Source organism: Saccostrea echinata, unplaced genomic scaffold (assembly GCF_033153115.1).
Source record: "Saccostrea echinata isolate AGI-Se365-2 ecotype Australia unplaced genomic scaffold, CSIRO_AGI_Sech_v1 ptg000022l, whole genome shotgun sequence".
Lineage (NCBI taxonomy): Eukaryota > Metazoa > Mollusca > Bivalvia > Ostreida > Ostreidae > Saccostrea > Saccostrea echinata.
Genome location: NW_026889771.1, coordinates 3692969 through 3708905, shown reverse-complemented (window position 1 = coordinate 3708905; position 15937 = coordinate 3692969). Strand labels below are relative to the sequence as shown.

At 32.7% G+C, this 15937-nt stretch overlaps 1 protein-coding gene across 1 annotated transcript in view; it reads left to right on the top strand.

Annotated features, from left to right (window-relative positions):
* The first annotated feature begins 7165 nt into the window (after positions 1 to 7165).
* Positions 7166 to 15937, top strand: part of LOC133190234 (jouberin-like) — a 30177-nt gene continuing 21405 nt past the window's right edge. The window contains exons 1-9 of the mRNA XM_061325745.1: positions 7166 to 7195; positions 10012 to 10095; positions 11374 to 11440; positions 11818 to 11863; positions 13350 to 13482; positions 13802 to 13892; positions 13997 to 14705; positions 15152 to 15230; positions 15734 to 15917. Coding sequence (XP_061181729.1) covers positions 7183 to 7195; positions 10012 to 10095; positions 11374 to 11440; positions 11818 to 11863; positions 13350 to 13482; positions 13802 to 13892; positions 13997 to 14705; positions 15152 to 15230; positions 15734 to 15917 — 1406 coding nt within the window. The 5' untranslated portion in view covers positions 7166 to 7182. The remainder of the gene's footprint in view (positions 7196 to 10011; positions 10096 to 11373; positions 11441 to 11817; positions 11864 to 13349; positions 13483 to 13801; positions 13893 to 13996; positions 14706 to 15151; positions 15231 to 15733; positions 15918 to 15937) is intronic.

Genomic DNA, 15937 nt, shown 5'->3' with positions numbered 1-15937 from the left:
TAGGATAAATCATAAAATGAATAATAAAAAAAATAAAATGAATGATAAAATAAAAAGAAATCCAATGGGTAAATAGACATTACTTTGTGAATTCTGAGATATTTTTGTGAGAATTTTCAATTCCTTAACTGAAGAGTTTCAGAACCTGAGGATCGGACTACCTTAACAGAAAATTTCTGTTTATTTTTGCCCCACAAAGTATTTTTAAATTATGCGCATTTAAATTTGAGATTACATTGTTTTTGGAAAATCAACAGCATTTAGAGAAAATCCTATTTGAGTGAAACAGAGGGATGAGAGAGCACCAGTGATTTCTATACATCAATACTTCATTGTCTTCCTTGAAATTTTTCCGGGGGGGGGTCTAAAATTGAAATAGATACTAGTAAACTCAAATTTACACCGTGATATGACATAAAATTTCCAATGTCCAAGAAACAATTTTCATTATTGTATCGCTGCATTTCATTTCCGGAACTTTGCATTGCATTTCCGACAATTTTTATTTTCATTTTCGACATTTTTTATTTTCATTTCCTATCTTTTTTTTTTTAAATACATTTTCGGATATTTCTAGGGTACCTTTCCAGCAATTTAATGTTTACAAATGTAGATGGGAATAAAATTTTAACAAGATATTAATTTTACACTTATTCCGAATAAAGATATTTTACATACACCGTATATAAATGCTGCACCAAGTCTAATAAAAAGTTCTGCATGGGTAAAATGAGCATGCATTTTTTGTTCACCAACTTCAATGTCCCTGAATTATATGTCGGTGACTGCACCGAATTTATGATAGATTTCGAATGTTTTTTTCTTTTAAAATATTTTATAAGGAAAGTCATAAATAGTGTTTTCGTTGCCGGAAAAGTACTTTATGATAAAAGTCGGAGATGAAAACTTTATTAAATGTCGGAATTGAAAACTATAAAATGTCGGAAATGAAAAGATGAATATTTTGAAAATTTCCGGAAATGAAATGCAGCCCATTGTATAGAGGGTCCCTAATCAATTAAGTAAACCACATAAAGCGCCGTACTTTTACTACAATTGAGGCCTTTCCTAAAGATTTTCTTTTTTTGAAATAATTCTATCGACTTTAATTACTGTTTACTTTATACCGATTTTATATCCAATCAGATACTTGTATTGGAAGCAGGAAAAAAACCTGTTCTATTCCAGCGACGTGGATACATCTTTTCAGCTTCCCAACATACATGTACAATCCACCCACTCTGGTTGTAGGATACACCAATTAAATTGCGATTTTTCTTATCATCAAGGTTGTAATGATATTGTTATCGAAGTCAGAGATGTGTGCAATTGACAAACATTTTTTAAAACAAGCCAGAGTTATTTATGTTAATATTTATAGGAAAGAATAGAACTTTATCCATAACCTTTAGAATATTATAATATTTCCAGATTAGTAACAACGCCTCTCCTAATTCAATGGTTTTGACAATCCAGGCTTTACCCTCTGGTAAAGATAGTTGTTTTTTTACCTCCCCCCTTCTTATTTAAAAAAAAACTTCTTTGGATCTGATGAACTACAGACGGAATATAAAAGAAGTAAAATTCCTTGAGGATTACAACATAATCAAAATTAAGTTTGCATTATGCAGATCCCTATTCATAGTGAACACCATGGATCTGAAACCTATAGTTTTACTGACTCCTTCCCAGCAAGGCCACAACGATATTCCTTCCCGTTTATTGTGTATATTATACTGTGTATTTTATTCACCAGAGACCTGAGTACTATACCAAGCTAAAGGGTTCCCGAATTTTCACAGTAATTTTATCCACCTGAAATTCTACATTGTATGCTCACCTGTAATCTTACCTTGAACTTTGCCTCCTTCCGCACACCAAGCGAGATGGATTTCGCCACAACAATGCGGATGAATATCATACATGTATGTCTCTGGTCTTACATCGTATTGATTCGAACACGGTGACTGTAATGGTATTTATTTTTAAATGTGTATCATTGATACAATTAATTACTCGTGACATCCAAAATAAATTAATGGAAATGATCACGGTACAAGTTTTGTTCAGGTACCTTAGCATTTTAAGTGTAAAAGGAGAGATAACTCCTTTGTTTTGTTTTTTTTTTTGGATAAATCCGTGTCCATGTCATTATAAGTCAAACAACAAAGCTTATGTGATCCAGCATGACAATTTCAATCTTTGTGAGATTTGTGCAAATTCTGGAGATTTTACATAAAGTATACTTTAATGTTAGATGAAATATCAAAGAAAATTTTGTTATTAAGATTTATTTTTTCACCTTCATATTTGTCGTACCTTACATGTTGGCATTTCGCTCGCCTTGTTCGCCCATCTTCTTTCCATGGGTACGTGTTTTATGCCTGTTCACAGATTTGCATTGTTTATGCCTATTCACAGATTTGCATTGTTTGTAGGTTTTTTGAGATCACTTTTTATTTTCTTCACCATGTTCATTCTCTGAAGACGCTGCGTTACCTATATATCAAATTCTATATATAGCACTCACACAATATAATGATCAGTTTGGAAGAGTGAAACATGATTTTTCTACGAACTGCTGTCTTTCTTTACATAAAAATTATTTTTTTTTTGTTTCTATACATGTATTTTCTCTGAAAAATTAACGCTGCAGAATTACTAGTATATAGAAAACAAGATGTGTTTGGGAAACAATGATGCATCCGTATAGCTGCTCACGGCCAAGGTTAGATTCTCAACTGCAATTCAAGCTGCAAGGTCAAGGCCAAGAGGTCAAAAATGCTGGTACGCAAAGAAAGGTCTTGTTACAAGGAGTGGTGGGGGTAGTCCCCAGTAAATAACCAACATATACTATACAGTAGTGCACCCTCAATAATGACACCTGTGACCTTTTTATTACTTGTCAAGAGATTTCTGTCGGGTTGAGCCCCCCCCCCCCCTCCCGTGTATTTCTTCTCTTTTTGATTTTGTTTTTCTTTCATTACTGGGTCATTCTACACAGAGATGCCCAAACAATATCTTGAATATTTGATTTTAAAAAATATATAAATATGGATAATTTCGATGTTTCTACTATTTTTAGGAACACTACAATGAGTTAATACTATCAGCAGTGAAGTTCTTGGTTATAACATTCAATCAATTGACATTTTTAAAATGTATTACTCGTTGATGTATGTCATTACCGTGACACGAATCAAGTCTCATATTAATCATTCAAATGATCTATTTCAACAAGTATTTTATATATCATTAATAAAATGAAGCGGAAGCAATTATAAACATCAAGAAAATTGAGAGACATATAATTATTTTTAATGGTATGCAAAAATAACACTATGTTATATCAAATTCTTAAGTTTGTGCATTATGTCTTTGTTCTTTTTTGGTCTGATTGACACCATAGTTTTACCATAACGTCTTGGTCATACATAAAGAAGTCTTAATAATTCCAAGAATAAGAAAAAAGTTGTTTGTGTCTATTATTTCAAAATATATTACAATTTTTAGTGTGTGTTATGGTAATGACTTTGACCAACGGTAATGACAAGGCGTTACGGTAATGACCGTATATACAATACGTATTAACGGACATTGATTAACACCATTTACAAGAGACACTTGATAATCATACACACAAGAACAAAGTTTTATTTAAAAAACATGAAATACAAAGCAATTTCAAAACTTGCAGATTGAACAGAATATGAATAAAATCTCGTAATTTTGTCAGTTTAACATTTTTTACACATCAATCACTTTAACCACTTTAGCCCAATCAGACTTTAAAAGCTGATAATGCCTAGAACCAACCTTTGTTGGTTCACTTATTTCGCAAAGAAGTTGTGAATGTTCGTACCACAATATATCTGGTATCATCGACCAAAAGTATCGATTATTTCCGATTTCGTGCATTACTTGTACTTCAACATCATCGTCAACGTTTTGTACTATACCAGGATATGGAACATCATCATATTTTCCCACTAACTGGCTATCTATGGACTTTTGGAAAGTGTCTACTGAATTTTCAGTTGATGTAGTCGGAGAGGTTGTCTAAGCTTCATAAGTGAAGGTGAATGAAGTGGGTGCAAAGCAATTGCACATGCCTGGTTTTCTGCAAAAGCAACTCAGGACACGAACTTCTACGGCGTGTCTTCTATTTGTGAACACCTACAAATAAAACGAGATTATGAAATTTGCACTGATATACTTACTGTACAAATTATAGAAAATTTCGAACAAGAATACCTGGTGAAGTTTCATCGTCTGTGGCACCGTGTCTAGGTTCAATGGGAGATACTTCTGAATTGCCTCCACCTCTGCCTCCGTGACAAGATAGAAATTGATAAATAAATGTTGACAATTGTCTTTTGGGTTTTTCTTTTCCTTGCATGTTTATACTTTTCCCTCAATCCTTTTATGATTGCATGATGAAAGTTCAGCATACGCTTTACTTCTTTTGAAACACTTTGGCCTCTGAGTAATTTTTTAGTTCTTGTTCTCGGTGAGTCTGTTGCATTTCTAGCGTATTTTGCCTTTTCTCTGAGCAAACGTTTTCTGTATTTTTCAATATCCTTTTCTTTCTTCTGCAGTTTATCTTTTAATTTCTTTATTTCCCTGTAAGCCTTTGCACGGTCTTTTCTGACTTTTTTCCTTCCAGAAGACTTCCGCGAGTCCATGGGAAAAGCAACTGATGCTCTGTCGTCTGGGGAATCTGGAGGAGTGTTTGTTGTTAACACATCTAGAATATATTTGTCCATTTTTCTCTTCTGTTTTTGATTTGTTCTCCATCTTTTACGCACTGCTCGTTTCTGTCTCTCAGTCATCTGTGACACATTTTTCAATTTTCCGCTGTTTTTTCTTGATATATATCTTTTCTTTTTCTGCCTGCAAGTATTTCTGATGCTTTTCGGGATCGTTCTTCTGTCGCTCTCTTCATCTTCGCGCTCTCTCTTTTGCCGACAGTGCCATTTAAGTAAGGGTGCTTTGCTACTTTGTTTTGTAAAATTAGAAGCTCCTTGGTATGTACCCACTTATCAAAAGCATCAGCCACAAGACCTGCCCAAATATGGAGATGTTGATCGCTGGGGCGATTACTTAAAAGTCCAACCAGTGTTTTCTCTGATAAAACTGTTTAATTTTTCAGTTCTTATTAAATCTTTTTTAATAGTTTCTTCTTCAAGTTTAGCCTGAAATAAAATGTTTTATAATCTAAATAGATATTATACTTTTATTTATATATATTCAGTATATGATATTTTATTTGGTAGTCTTTACTGTAGATAATATAATAAATTGATGAATAGCACTAAGTTATTCAGTATATTTGTGAATTACCTTATTACATGATAGATATAATTACATAGATAAATTAAAATATCACTACCGTCACATATTGTCATTACCGTAACGATAATGTTTCACAAAAAGTGTCACGGTAATGACCCGTTATGGTAATGACAAATTTCATTTTTTTTAATGATCTACAGGGCCATTCGTATCATCATGGCTGCTGATAGGGTCTGAGTCGTTAGAGAAATACACAAAATCGCCGACTAAATCAACTTTTCAATTCAGGTTAATATATTTGTATTTTTTTTTTTTTGCATTCGGTAATGACACACAATAAATATACTATTAAAGTTTTAAATTGGTAGGACTAAGTTTTAGCTACTTACATCGCTTGCCAATTAGCGTCCACCCTGCATCATCTGCAAAAATTTTCCCGGGTATATACAGTTACGTGATATTCATAAAAAACGCGCCTTTGTCTTTCAGAAACAGGGAAAATTGAAATTACGTTACGGTAATGACATAAAAAATTGGGACAACTTTTACATGGATTTTTTTTCTAAAATCAAATGTAGAAATTGGGATTTGCATTAAATGCATGAATCAGTATGTTTATCAATTGCTAATAAGTTTTTAAAAAAGAACTTAAGGACAGTTAATTAATACTATTTAATCAACATGTGCGTAAAACCAAGATTTGGGACATCGTGTTTTTTGCCATCCTTGATAATTTTATTTTTTTTTGTTAAATGAATATGCTGTTTTGAAAAATTTTCATAACTAATATCAAGCATAAATACATTACATCTTTCCCTTGATGCAGAAAGCGATGTTCAAAATTATATCAATTTCATGCAAAATCTTGATAAACACGCGGGACACTATTTGGGCATCTATGTGTAGAATGACCCTACTTACAATATGTATTCTTTTTATTCCTTACATTTCGATTAATTTATAATTTATTAAATATATAGATGTCATGCTAAAAAATCTCTGTAATAGAGGAAATAAATGAATGAACCCAAGATCCTACTAAGAGTTTGCCCCCCCCCCCCCCCCCCCAAAATGTTTTTTGATGTTATAAACCTTTAATCTCTCCCGCGTCAAAAAAGCTATTGTTAAAAGTTCCTGGATCAGCCAATTTTTTGTAATTATTGTAATATCCTTCCAATAATAGGGTTTATATATTCAAGCATGCGCATAAAAGATATTAAAGATAACAAAACACGCAAGATCATCTATAACCAGTAGAGGTTGGCAGTAAGCAGTTGACTGTCGTATATGGAATTCCATATATCAGTGAGTGTGAATTGTTATAATATTTATAATAATTAGTTTTCGATAATATTGTGGATTTTTCATTTGTAATACTTTGTAAATATGTCAAAGAAAAAAAATATTTTATTTTTAAAAAGTCGAAGAATCCTTAGGGTATCTCGTCCCCATGCATCTGTGGTTGTATGAATGCTATCTCTGTGATTCGCAACTCCACCATTACGGTCCCCGTATTATTCTAATTATTCTCTTTATTGCTTGTGTATTTCGAGCTTAAGTAAAAATATTTTTTAACAAAAACTTTATTATACATATAATTTATATGGAAGTATTATTATTTTGTAAAGCGCAAACTAGGGAAATTAAGAAGTTGATTGAACATCTTATTTAGAAATTCATTTTTGACATACATTTACCGTATTTCTAACTCAATCGCCGTTAAAAATAAACAAAATTTTGCATAATACCACTTTTAACAGTTGTTAAACTAACTTTTGAATATTTTAATTTGTCTCCAGCATGGAACTATTTTTACATCGATCCGGAAAAATTATCAGCAAATGAAATTTAAATACCCTTTCGGTGCGGAGTAGAATGTAAACAAAGATGGCCGACGACGGTAGGAACATTTGTTGACTTCAATATTTATTGTACATTTGCAGCTCTATCTTTTCGTAGATCTCGGATGCATTGTTGAAATATTTCTTTAGAAATATGGATATCAACCATATGATCTTTGATTTTAGAATATTTTATGGAATTGACGAGTAATTTGGTCTGTTTGGTGTCGAAAACAAGATCAAACGTGTTTGTATATATATAAAATTTGCTGCGTTCTATCCAGAGCTCCCACTGGAGCGAAAATATTTTTCGCCACTTTTCGCGATGAAAGGAATCGCATTCTTACATCTCGTCTCGACAAGTGTATATATGCTAAACACTCCACTAATAGCACTATTTCAATTTGTTTATATCACAGGCATTGTTTTAAAATTGTAAAATTTAACGTTGTATCCACTGACAAAACTAATATATTAGGAATTATTTCTACATTTATACATTTAATTTGATACTGATGTTAGCCAACTCTTGAAAGTAGATGCCCTCTTGTTCAGGTATCAGGTTCGTTCGCCCTATCTACCTGTTCGCATGAGTCCGTTCGCGCAGGGTCCGTTCGCCATAATTCTTGTTCGCCCTATATAGTATATAGTAAATATCAACATTTATCATTAATTTTATTCAATATTTTATGACTTGGTGTTTTTTTTTTTCAAATGTTGCTACAGAATTTTTTTTATTTACCGTAATCTTAATCAAATAATTCAAATTTGATATTTATGCTCTTTACACTGTTACATGCTTAACTGTTTTAATTATACTTAATAATGTCACTGTAATTTAGGGGATCATACAATCTGCGTTATGTTTTGAAAACAATTAAAGGACTGAGACGTTAATTTCTGTTGGTCTGCCGGGTCTTTGATACACATGCATACTTCTGTTGTCTCCCGTGTGCAATTTATGTACCAATGTACATATAATTTATTTAAAAAATCCATTGGTTCATTATTCAACTTTCTGCAATATAAATAAGGCGAACGGACCCTGTGCGAACAAGATTTAGGGCGATCGGACTCTGGGCGAACGGGAATTAGGGCGAACGGCGTCAAGGGCGAACAAGTTTTAGGGCGAACGAACATACAACCTCTTGTTCATAACATTTTTTTAGCCCTGGGAGGGGGGGTTACAGACTTAGTAAGATATATGACATTTTTTTAAATTGAAAAAAAATAATGTAATTGAAAATTTTAATCATATCAACAATTTAGTGTGAAAAGAGGTAATGAAAATCAGGTTTAAAACTTGGCTTACTTCAACAGTTTGGACACTTGGTGTATGCATGTAAATTCATATAACTGAAAATAATTCAGCGCATTTGACAAAAGTATTGTATTGTTTCCAAGCCAGTATCTTTCACTCTTTGTCAGTTTATGGTATAATGAACACACTATTTTGACTTTTAAGTCTTTAATCAGGTAAAATTAGCAGCCATGCTCTGCAATTTTCGTCATGTTTTCCTACTTTCGGTTTTAAAAAACAATCTATATAGATCCAGATTTTATTGATAAAATTTTTTTTATTAACTAACTTCATCTCCCAAAAACACTTTGTCTTTCCTTGTTTAATCCATCTTATATTATTTCAAGTAATTTTGTATCCCCTCACTGCTCCAGGCTAAATTAACCTAGTCAGCTGTGTGCGTTCAAGCGAGACGTGATTTCCTACCTGCATATTGTTTTGTAAGTTTCATGGAGTTTTCACACCCTGAATTCACACGTTTGCTTGCATTAAATAAATAAAGGGGATAATCTGTATACATTGAATAAACAAAGGAGATAGCCAGGAGTACACACACTTTTGTATGGTATATCTAAAAAAAAAATATCCATTTTCGCCACTTTTGAATTTCTTTTTGCCACTTTTGGAAAAAATTCGCAATTGGCGCAAATGGCGAATCACAGCTCGAGCCCTGGTTCTATCAACATCTATGAATAAAAGTCTTTTTTGATGATGTTTACCCTTTAATTGCATTTATAAACTTTTGTTTTTGATTTCAAACCTAGTCAGTTATTTTTATTGTCTTTAATATGGAATTTGTTTGCCAAATTCATGATATGTGCTATAATTCATGTATACTGAATCTGATATCTCCATATATCGCGGTACTTATTTCTTTTGCTTAAAAAAAGTTCTTCCAAATATTTGCTTTAACTTTTCAACAAATGCTATTCATAAGATTAACAATGAACTAACTTTCTAGTGGCAAATAGATAGAACATTCTATCGTTAAAATGATATTGTCCTACAGACCCGGTTTAACAATAGAATTCGTTCTGTGTATTGGCAATGTTGCAAAATAAACACGGGCGATAACTCGTACTCTGTGCATTTTCTATGAACAATCCAGAAAGTTTTGAATGTCAATATGGCGTTAAATTTGAAGCGAGGAAAAAACGTTGAGAAAATGAGTTGAATTTTCGTATTTATATGGATTATTTTTTAGGTTAAAAGACATATACCATCTCAAAAAGGTTTGTTATGATTAATTTGGTAGTTATTTTCAGTGCGACTCCTTTTGTATTCTTCAAAATCATTTCGGAGTGAATCCACTCCGATGTGCTACATTGCAAGTATATGGGACGTATTCTAACTGTGGTGAGGGCTTGTCCCGAGACACAGTTAGATTATTCTAACTAAGTGGCAAATTATTTTCAAACCTTGCTTCATTTTTGTAGTCAATTTTTAAAACAGGAAGTCTTATTTACTACCTAAAATGGAGAATCTCATTGTACGACTGTATTAATTATTTAAGAGTTTGTGATAGTCTGTCTTTGGTGTATTTTTAATGTATATTTCAATTTTTTTCATCTGTAGTTGCAACAAAAGACAAAGCAAAAAAGAATAAAAAGACCAGACCAAAGTCTGGGAAGGCCAAACAGGAAGATGAAATTCCACTTGGTAATTTAGATGTTAATGTATATTGTATAATAGGGTTTAATATTTATGTGTCTGGCTAGTTGCAGAGTTTCTTTGTAGTTCTTAGTATGAGGTTCTCCAGTATACTCGAAACAAATTCCATCCTGCTACACACATATTTGTTATTGTCATGACAATGCAGAGTTTCAGAAAACCAAATATTACCAGTTTGAAGCAAGTCTATCAGTCTAAATAAATTCTAATATAATTCATGATGTAATTAAAAAAAATAGCTGCTGGTTGGGACTGGTCATGTTGTAGTTTACATCAAGTGTTTAAATGTTTCTGCAGATCAGTACAACACCCATTGTTAGACATACATAGATCAGAGTACAATAAACACTTAGTAGAAAATTTTGAAAAGGGTACTCACTATAGTGTTTTGAAATTATGAAGAAAAGACAAACTTTTCCGGTTCAACAAAAACTGCCAGATGCATATGGTTAAGGCAGATAATACCGGTAATCAGTCATGTGGACCAGTAATATAGCAAATTTTATTGGACTTTTAGATTTTCTGTTGGTTTTGTGGTTTGGAAACTCTGCAATGTACATGTACTGACACATAAAGCTTAGAGGCTGAAAACAGTATGCATTGGATTCACTTGTGAACAATATTTTATTTAATAAATCAGTAAGGATGGGGAAACAGGCAAAGCCTATACATACCCTCTTTTTGTATGATAGGTCAAGACAAAGACAATAAATATGATAATAAAAATACTAATAGTCAAAAATAAAGATTCACAATCAAGTATCAATCCTCAATATTGTATAAAAAAACAGATGATTACCCCCTAATTATGTATAAATTATTTACTTACTGTTCCATCTTTAATGTGAACAGATGCATGTGCATTTAATTTTGCAAGCAACTTCCTTTTGATAAATAAGTGATGGCATACTCCTTGTCATTTACATTTCCAAATGGTTATACACTGTAAAAACTTCAGAACCTTGAAAATCGATAGGTTAACCCCAAAGTCTTGAATACACAGAAATCGGAAAGTATATTTCCTGTCTCATCAAATTTGAGATAATGATGTTTGAACTGTATTTGTTAAAGAAACAAAATTTAGAATTATATGTATTGATAAAAAATATAATATTCTTGCAAGGATAAATGTATGTAGTTTTACAATTATTTGATGCTGATGGAAATAAAATTCATTAACTTACAAAAACACAAACAAATTATGTTGTTATCAACATGATCAATACATGTTATTAAGACTGAATCTCTTTTTTTGTTTGTTTTCAGCGGATATGAAGAGCAACAGTTCTAAGTTTGACCAGCTTCTTCAGCAGGCAGTGGATCAGGCCACAGAGTAAGATCATTTCTGAAGATTTCAGAATGAATATAAAAAAAATATCTGTTTCATGGAGGTAGACATTTTTTTAAAATTTGCCTTGACCTTGTATTGATAATGGAGAAAATTCTTGTAATAATTATTATCGACCCATTGTAAAATTATTTCTTGTGCTAAATGGTCTATTATGCCCTATCCCCTAATCCTTACAGGGAAATGGTCTGACTTTTTCAATATGGTTGAATCAAAATTTACAGATATATACTATTTTTAGAATCATCATGGATAATGTATTTTATAAAGTAATATTCCTCTATCAGTGGGAGCAGAAACACTTGTATAAAGAACAATTAAATGGCATTTAAAAGCAAGTTAAACATTTAAATAAATTTCAGTGGAGCCAAAAAGAAGAAAAAGAAGAAGGCAGAGACAGAGGCTGTGGTATGTTAATAGGAATCATTAAAAATTGTGTAAAACTACTTAGATCTGTACAGTTGATCATGTTAACTTTGAAGAAAAATGTGCAATGTAAAATTTATACAGTGCGGACTCGTTATTACGGTGACGGTTTTATAAGATAGAACGCTTATTACGTTGTAAATTCAAAGCACAAAACCATTTCTTAACAAATCTATACAAAATAGAACCGTTTATTACGATGTCCTAGAATGCCGGGACTCGGTATTACGATGTAAAAATTCTGTCCAAAATTTTTTTTCACTCCGTGTTTATTCAGTGTTGATCGACGGTAGAGACTTAAGGAGACGCTAAATAAACATTGAAACACCTGTGCTCTGACAGAATGTTAACTTGCAGGGCCGTTAGGTGATTAGTGACGCTTGACTGCACCCACCTTGACTCTTCTAGCGAGGTCAGCAGAACTGGAGACATCGTGTCAAAGCCATTGTTAAACAATTAAATTTAAACTGTTTATTTATAAACGTATTCTCAAGTTTATGTATGTCTGTAAAGTTTATTTTATCTTTTATACTTTGGTTAATAAATAAAATTAATTTATTAAATAAAAGGTTACATTTAATCTTGTGCATGTATGTTTAATACGTGTAATTTCGTTTGCAATTAAATTGCGGTAATGGACAGCTTGGGTATCAAACATAATTTTGGCCAAATTTGAACTTCACTTACGTTTTAACAGCTTTGATTGTGGCTTGGACTACCTCACAGGTGTCAGCAGAAATACAAATCGATAATTGCTGAACTGCTAATTGAACTCTGTTCAGTAATTTAAAAAATTAAATTTATTTTGACATATAGCTTGTACATTGTCAAATTCCGTCCTTAAATATGCCAGTCAAACTCTTTCATCAGTTGTTCACTGCTGCTCTAAGCTCATTGAACACCCAAAAGCTCACTAAAAATTGTTGTTGTTATGTAGTAAACGACTATAAATTGAATACAAAGACGGCTTGTTGAATTTTTTATGAACGCATTATCTACAGAGTCAGAAATGAAAGTAAAAGTAAGGAAATGGCGGTAGATAAATGAAGATCCGATAGATCGCCGAAGTTTTTATAAGAAATATACGCATTTCTTTTAAAATGAAAGAAATAGAAGAAATATCACTATGAAGATATCTATTCAAGATAAGTTGTTAATAAATTATATATGTATTAGCGTTTTGATTAGGAATTAGAACAGAAGAAGGGAACAAAAGGGCAAAAATACATCTTCCACAAAAATAACAAACTTTCAAAACGATGTTTTAATGGATTTTATTGGGAACTTTTATTACGTTGCCCTCGGTATTACGATATTTTCCCGTGACAAAATGAACATCGTAATAACGAGACCGCACTGTACAGGTATATATTTATTTGTATTTGTTTTTTAAACCTTACAAACTTTGTATATAAAACCAAAAAAATCTGAAAAAAAAGATTTTAGATGAATGATTCGTACTTTGTAGCTGGAATCTCTGAGGAAAGGAGAGGGTTTACAGAAGGAAGAGGACGCGGCCATTAAAGCTAATACCTACGACCCCGACAACAGTCCAAAAAATGAAAAAAGTAACAAACGACGACAGAAGCTGCAGGAACAAGGTCAGTGTTAGAGAAAAACCAACCTTTATCAGAGGGATAATGAATACTTCTAGCTTCTACTTTTTTTATTATTATTTTTCTAGATATTTTATGATATTTTTGGGGTATTTGTTGATATACTGTACATGTACATGAATATGTTAAAAGCCACTGAAGTAAAATTTTTTGTACATGTACCTTTAGTTACCTAATTAAGGAATGTCAGTTTGTATTTGGACAGTGTTTCAACTCATAATGCAAGTTTTCATATAAACTAGTAATTACTATTTAAAAAGAATTATTGACATGTATACCTGTGTATATTTTTGATAAATTACAGCAAAGGACAATTCAGCTTTTGTAAATGATGAGGAGAAAGTTGATAATACCAAGAAGAAGAAAAAGAAAAAGCCCACTGAGAAAATTGACACGTAATCATCCATTTTTATTTTCTAATAAATTTATTCCAATGCTATGTGCTCTTCTGTTTCATATATTCAAACGTACATGTATCTCTAAACCCAATCTTTTACAGTGACACACTGATTGAAGACAAAACTATGACAATAGATGAGCTAGCCACAACACCGAAAAAGAAGAAAAAGCCACCGGATGGTGAGACCACGACAGAAACTCCAACAAAGGCAGCCAGGAAGAAAAAGAAAGAAGCTGTCTCCGAAGATGAGAGACCTTTATCCCCAGCTGAGAGTGAACCAGCAGAAACAGGGAAGAAGAAGAAAAAGAAGCCTGCAGCTAAAAGTGAAGATGAGCAGCCATTATCAGAGCCAACATCTCCTCCAAGGTCAGAGAAGAAGAAGAAGAAGATGAAAGATGTGGAAGCTAGTGAAGAAGAACGTCCTTTGTCTCCATCAGAGGAGTCAGTGACTGCTCCCAAGAAAGGGAAGAAGAAGAAGAAGAAAGGAGAAGAGACAGAAGATGAGGACACCAGACCTTTATCACCTTCTGAAGAATCTGTACCCCCCACACCAACAAAAAGTAAAGGCAAGAAGAAAAAGGGGAAAGAGTCTGAGGAAGAGAGACCGATGTCGCCGTCTGAGGAGTCTGTGGTATCTGATACAGCAGGGAAAAAGAAGAGGAAAAAGAAAGACACCAAGACTGAGGAAAAAGGTGAGGAGCAGACAGAGGAAAAGGCTGAGGCCAAACAGAAGAAGAAGAAGAAAAAGAAGAAGGGAGAGGAGGATGAGGAAGAGAAAGAGGAAGGGGAGGATCAAGAAGAGGGAGAGGTGTGTATCTGGTATATAATCCTCTATAGGTATGAAATGTTTATTATTTTATGTACTCATAGGAGAAAAAAAGGTGAAAAGATTTTTCTGGAATCAGAGTACATATAGTGTGATACTATGAATTATGTACTGTCTGCAAGAATACTGTTTAGATCTAATTTCCAGAGATAGTCTCAATATGTAAATTCAGTTCTGGGTTGTAGTATGGGAAAAACAACTTTAAATTCTTATTTTACTGAGGTTTGGCAATAATGATATGTATACCTTGAATATTTTTCATTGGAATAAATTTGAAAAACTTATTCGAAATATAATATGCATACAGACCTTACAGTAGTTTATCAATGCCCCAGTAAGAATTGTTATAAATTTTATCTGTGCTGAACATTTTAGGACAAGTCCATTCAGAAAATAATTTATCAGTCTCTTTTTGCAATGAATTTCAGGAGGATTTATCACCAGATGAAGAAACAGATGTCAAAAAGCCAGCCAAGAAAAAAGACAAAAAGAAGAAAAAGGAGCCAGGTCTGTATTTCCAGCTTGATTTCTGTGTCTGTGATGAATTAAGAACCCTCTGTACACTGCACACTAAAGAGTTCTGATTCTGTGGTATTTTTCTGCAGTTAGAGTGATCTGCCCTTAGATCTGAATTCAAATAAATTGAAATCTTCAGTGTATTACTCAATCTGTGATCAATTCAAGCATTCTGAACATTTTAAAAGGCTAAGATAAATTAACTGGAAACTTCATTTGCATATATTTTATCCACTGAAGTAAACAACAGTGATTTCTGTTCATTGAAACTTTGCAGTCTTTTAACATTTTTCCTGGGGGTAAATGCCACATATCATATATTGAAAACTCAATAGATAAGCTTAATATTTACACATGTATACAGTATAATTTTCTCAGTGTCCAAAAAACATTTTGCACTGGTGTAGAGAGGATCCTTAATGAACAGTAATAGTAACAGTTTTCATTGATTAAAAAAAAAAATATTAGAAATAAAAGTTGATAAAATTTTTTAGTGGATGAGGCAGAGTTGGAGAGGAAACGCGAGGAGAGGATGAAGGTGGAAGACGAGGGTGAGGTTTTGTCGGTGACGATCCACCGGACGGATAAACTAAAGAACGACTTCCACATTCTCCACCCAGTGGTCAGAGTCCACATTGTGGATGAAGAGACAGGAACCTACCTCCAAAAACAACACAAGTATGGATCAGAATCCCCAG